Source organism: Cricetulus griseus, chromosome X, assembly GCF_003668045.3.
Source record: "Cricetulus griseus strain 17A/GY chromosome X, alternate assembly CriGri-PICRH-1.0, whole genome shotgun sequence".
Classification (NCBI taxonomy): domain Eukaryota; kingdom Metazoa; phylum Chordata; class Mammalia; order Rodentia; family Cricetidae; genus Cricetulus; species Cricetulus griseus.
In genome coordinates this window covers 1,196,494-1,199,782 of record NC_048604.1, presented here as the reverse complement: position 1 = coordinate 1,199,782, position 3,289 = coordinate 1,196,494, and the positions used below count along the sequence as shown (strand labels likewise).

At 41.3% G+C, this 3,289-nt stretch overlaps 1 protein-coding gene across 1 annotated transcript; it reads right to left on the bottom strand.

Moving 5' to 3' along the window:
- Window positions 1-1,252: 1,252 nt before the first annotated feature.
- LOC100767521 (olfactory receptor 10K1) lies at window positions 1,253-2,188 on the bottom strand. The gene has a single exon (XM_027434105.1). It carries the CDS (start codon window positions 2,186-2,188, stop codon window positions 1,253-1,255), a length of 936 nt encoding a protein of 311 aa, XP_027289906.1.
- Window positions 2,189-3,289: the final 1,101 nt, after the last annotated feature.

The following is a 3,289-nucleotide window of genomic DNA, read 5'->3' as shown; positions in this document are numbered from 1 at the left end:
GATCACTAGGGCCCACTGACTATCCAGTCTAACTGACTTGCTGAGCTCAAGGCCAGTGAGTGACCTTTTCTCAAAAAAAAAAAATAAACAGCACATGAGGAATGTGAAATGAGAATACCCCAAGGTTGCTCTCTGTCCTCTACATTCACATAAATGCATGTACCTGCCCCCCATGCATGTACCTTTACATGCATATACTCATACATACACATGTATCTTCACACACATGAACACGTGTACAAACACAATACACACAAAAAGAGAGAGAGAGAAGCATACAATCAATTAACATCTGAAGACATCCCTGTTCCAAAGCTCATGGAATTTCAAAGTTCAGCAAAATGACCATTTCTTAAGTACCTGTTATGTCCTAGGTGCTAGGATAATAGAAATTAATCATAGTTTTCACTTCCAAGGAGCTTCCAGGCTGGTAATGGAGGCATATAAATAGTTATAGCACTAAAAATTCATAAGCACATGTGGTAATAGAGAAGGGATACCTCCTTCAGTTGCTGGATCAGTTATGGGCAGCCTACATGGCGTTAAAGTTCAGGTTTGTCCTTTAGCAAGATGTGAACAATGAGGGGTCATTTGGCCTAGAGTGGAAGGAAATAAATCCCATACATAAGTGCCTTAGGGAGGATGTTGGGGATGTTGAGGGTAGATCACAGTGTAGGCAGATTGCAGATCCTCAACATTGTCACTGGAAATGTTAGTGTTGCTGCTTCACTTGGCATTGTTTCTCAAGCAATGTCTAAGCTATCTTTTGGTGGCACAGGAATTCAGATTCTGGGCTGCTTATTCATTTATAACTCTACCTAGTTTTGATTGGGAAGTTTCTTATATTTATATTCTCCTTGGTTCTTTAGCCAGAAAAGCTTTTTTGGGTTATCCTATCACCTTCTTGCTCATCAGTGTCCTCTCTGGCAGTGCTCCTGATGATGGATCAAATTGTTTATGATGGCAAACAGAAAAGCATCTAAAAATGCAGAATATTCTAGTGATTTTCCAAGTCATAGGCAACTATGAATTCCTTTCCACACCTCAAAAGATCTCTAAGACTCATTTCATCTTCCCAAATACAGAAAAGTGAGCAGTAAGTTCCACGTGCTCCCAGAACCATGTAGAAGTCCCAAATGAGAGCATGGGTGTACAAAGTGTTCAATGAGATGGCTGAGTTGTTGAAAAAAGGGTCTGGTTAGAGATGTTGGGCTGTACCTTCCCTTTCAACTTGTACTGGGCTGCCAGCTCATTAGTTGTGGCTCACTAGGAGTCTCCTGAGGGCACCTTTGACTTCTTTGTTCCTCAAGCTATAGATCATGGGGTAGAGCATTGGGGTCACATTGGTATAGATTAAGGACACAATTTTATCCTGTTCCGGGGTGTAGCAGGACTTGGGACGAATGTAGATGAATATTGCACAGCCATAGTGCATAACGGAGACTAGTAGGTGGCCAGCACAGGTGGAAAAAGCTTTGTTCCTGCCTTCTGATGAATGGATTCTGAGGATGGCAGCAATAATGAATCCATAGGAAAACAGGATCAACATAAAGGGTATCAACAGAATCAGCATGCAGACAAGGAAGACTGCAATCTCATTGGCCCGTGTGTCAGAACAGGCTAAGAATAGAACAGCAGGAATGTCACAGAAAAAATGGTTGATGACATGGGACTGACAGAAGGGCAGAAGGAATATCAGTGTGGTAAGGGTGAGTGAAAGTGTAAAACCACTGATGCATGCCAGAGCCAACATCTGCAGACAGAGTGCTCTGGTGATGATGAGTGTGTAACGCAGGGGGTTGCAGATGGCCACAAAACGGTCATAGGCCATAGCAGCAAGGAGGAAACACTCTGCTCCACCCAGGGCAATGAAGAGGTGCATTTGCAGAGCACATCCCAGGATGGGCATTCGCTGGTTTTTGGACAGGAAATTGGCCAGCATGTTAGGAACAATAACTAATATGTAACAAATTTCAATGGCAGATAGATTCCGAAGGAAGAAATACATGGGTGTCTGGAGACAGGTATCAATGAGGGTGATGAGCACAATAGTTGTATGGCCTACTAGAGTGATGAGATGCATAACTAGAAAGAGTCCAAAAAAGAGTATCTGCAGTTCAGCCAGGTCCCCAAAGCCTAAAATAATAAATTCAGAGCTTAAGGTGTGGTTTTTCTTCAATGGTTCCATCTTCTATTCTCCTTTGTAGAACTATTGGGCTGGAAAGGAGACTTTTCTAGCAACTCTCTAAGCCATGAGAAATCCTAAAGCACTTTTCACAGATGGGAATTTAGTCTGCTCTTCTAGGAATAACCCTTGACCTCATTCTATCAGCTTCTAAAATTCTGCACTTTGTTGGTACAGAATGAAAGACTGCTTGTGTGAGAGTATTTTAATTCATCTATTGAGCTGTGAAGGTCAACCAACACATATGACCTCTAAAAACGTAGTTGTTTTTTTTCCTAGACCTTAAGGCAATGCTTCCAACAAAGATGCTATACATTTTGAATAGTTATCTGAGATAGAAGTAGAGGCTGAGATGGATATATTAAGTAAGGTTTAAATGGAGACTGAAGTTGTAATTTTATTAGGTGGAAGTGATGTAAAGGATTCCTGTAGGGAGGAAGGTGTAATGAGTTAATTTTAGGTCCTTTTGAATTAGTACTTTAGTTATATTGTTATCTCCTTAATACCACCTCCAAATTCCCAGGATTTTTTCAGTCAATGGGCTATGAACAGGAATCTAAAGAGGAACACCACATACCTTGCAGTAGCTGCTTTCTTTCCTGTTTCTTAGCTCTTTGTAGACGCCCTCATTTTAAAAAGATGTATTTATTATGTATAGTGGTCTGCCTGCATGTATGCCTGCAGGCCAGAAGAGGGCACCAGATCTCATTACAGATGGTTGTGAGCCACCATGTGGTTACTGGGAATTGAACTCATGACCACTGGAAGAGCAGCCAATGCTCTTAACATCTGAGCCATCTCTCCAACTCCATACACCCACATTTTTGTGCTACCTCCTAAATGTCTCCTCTAACCTCTTGGTTAAATTAGTTCCTTCCCTATGCTCCTACACCCTTCCAGGCTTCCATAACCATGCTGTTCACCACTGATTCCAATAGTTCTTTGATTATTTCTCTCTCTATTTTATCCCCTTTTGGGTTTCAGAATGGTGTCTCATTCTGCTTCTAAAGCAATGGCTGGTACATATTAGGAGCATCAATAAATCATGTGAGCCTGTTCACCTGTTGAGTTTCTGAATGAATATCATTTTCTCATTTCTTTATG

What these genes read in the sequence shown, in the direction of transcription:
- LOC100767521 (XM_027434105.1), bottom strand. Translation starts at nt 2,188, where the DNA reads ATGGAACCATTGAAGAAAAACCACACCTTAAGCTCTGAATTTATTATT.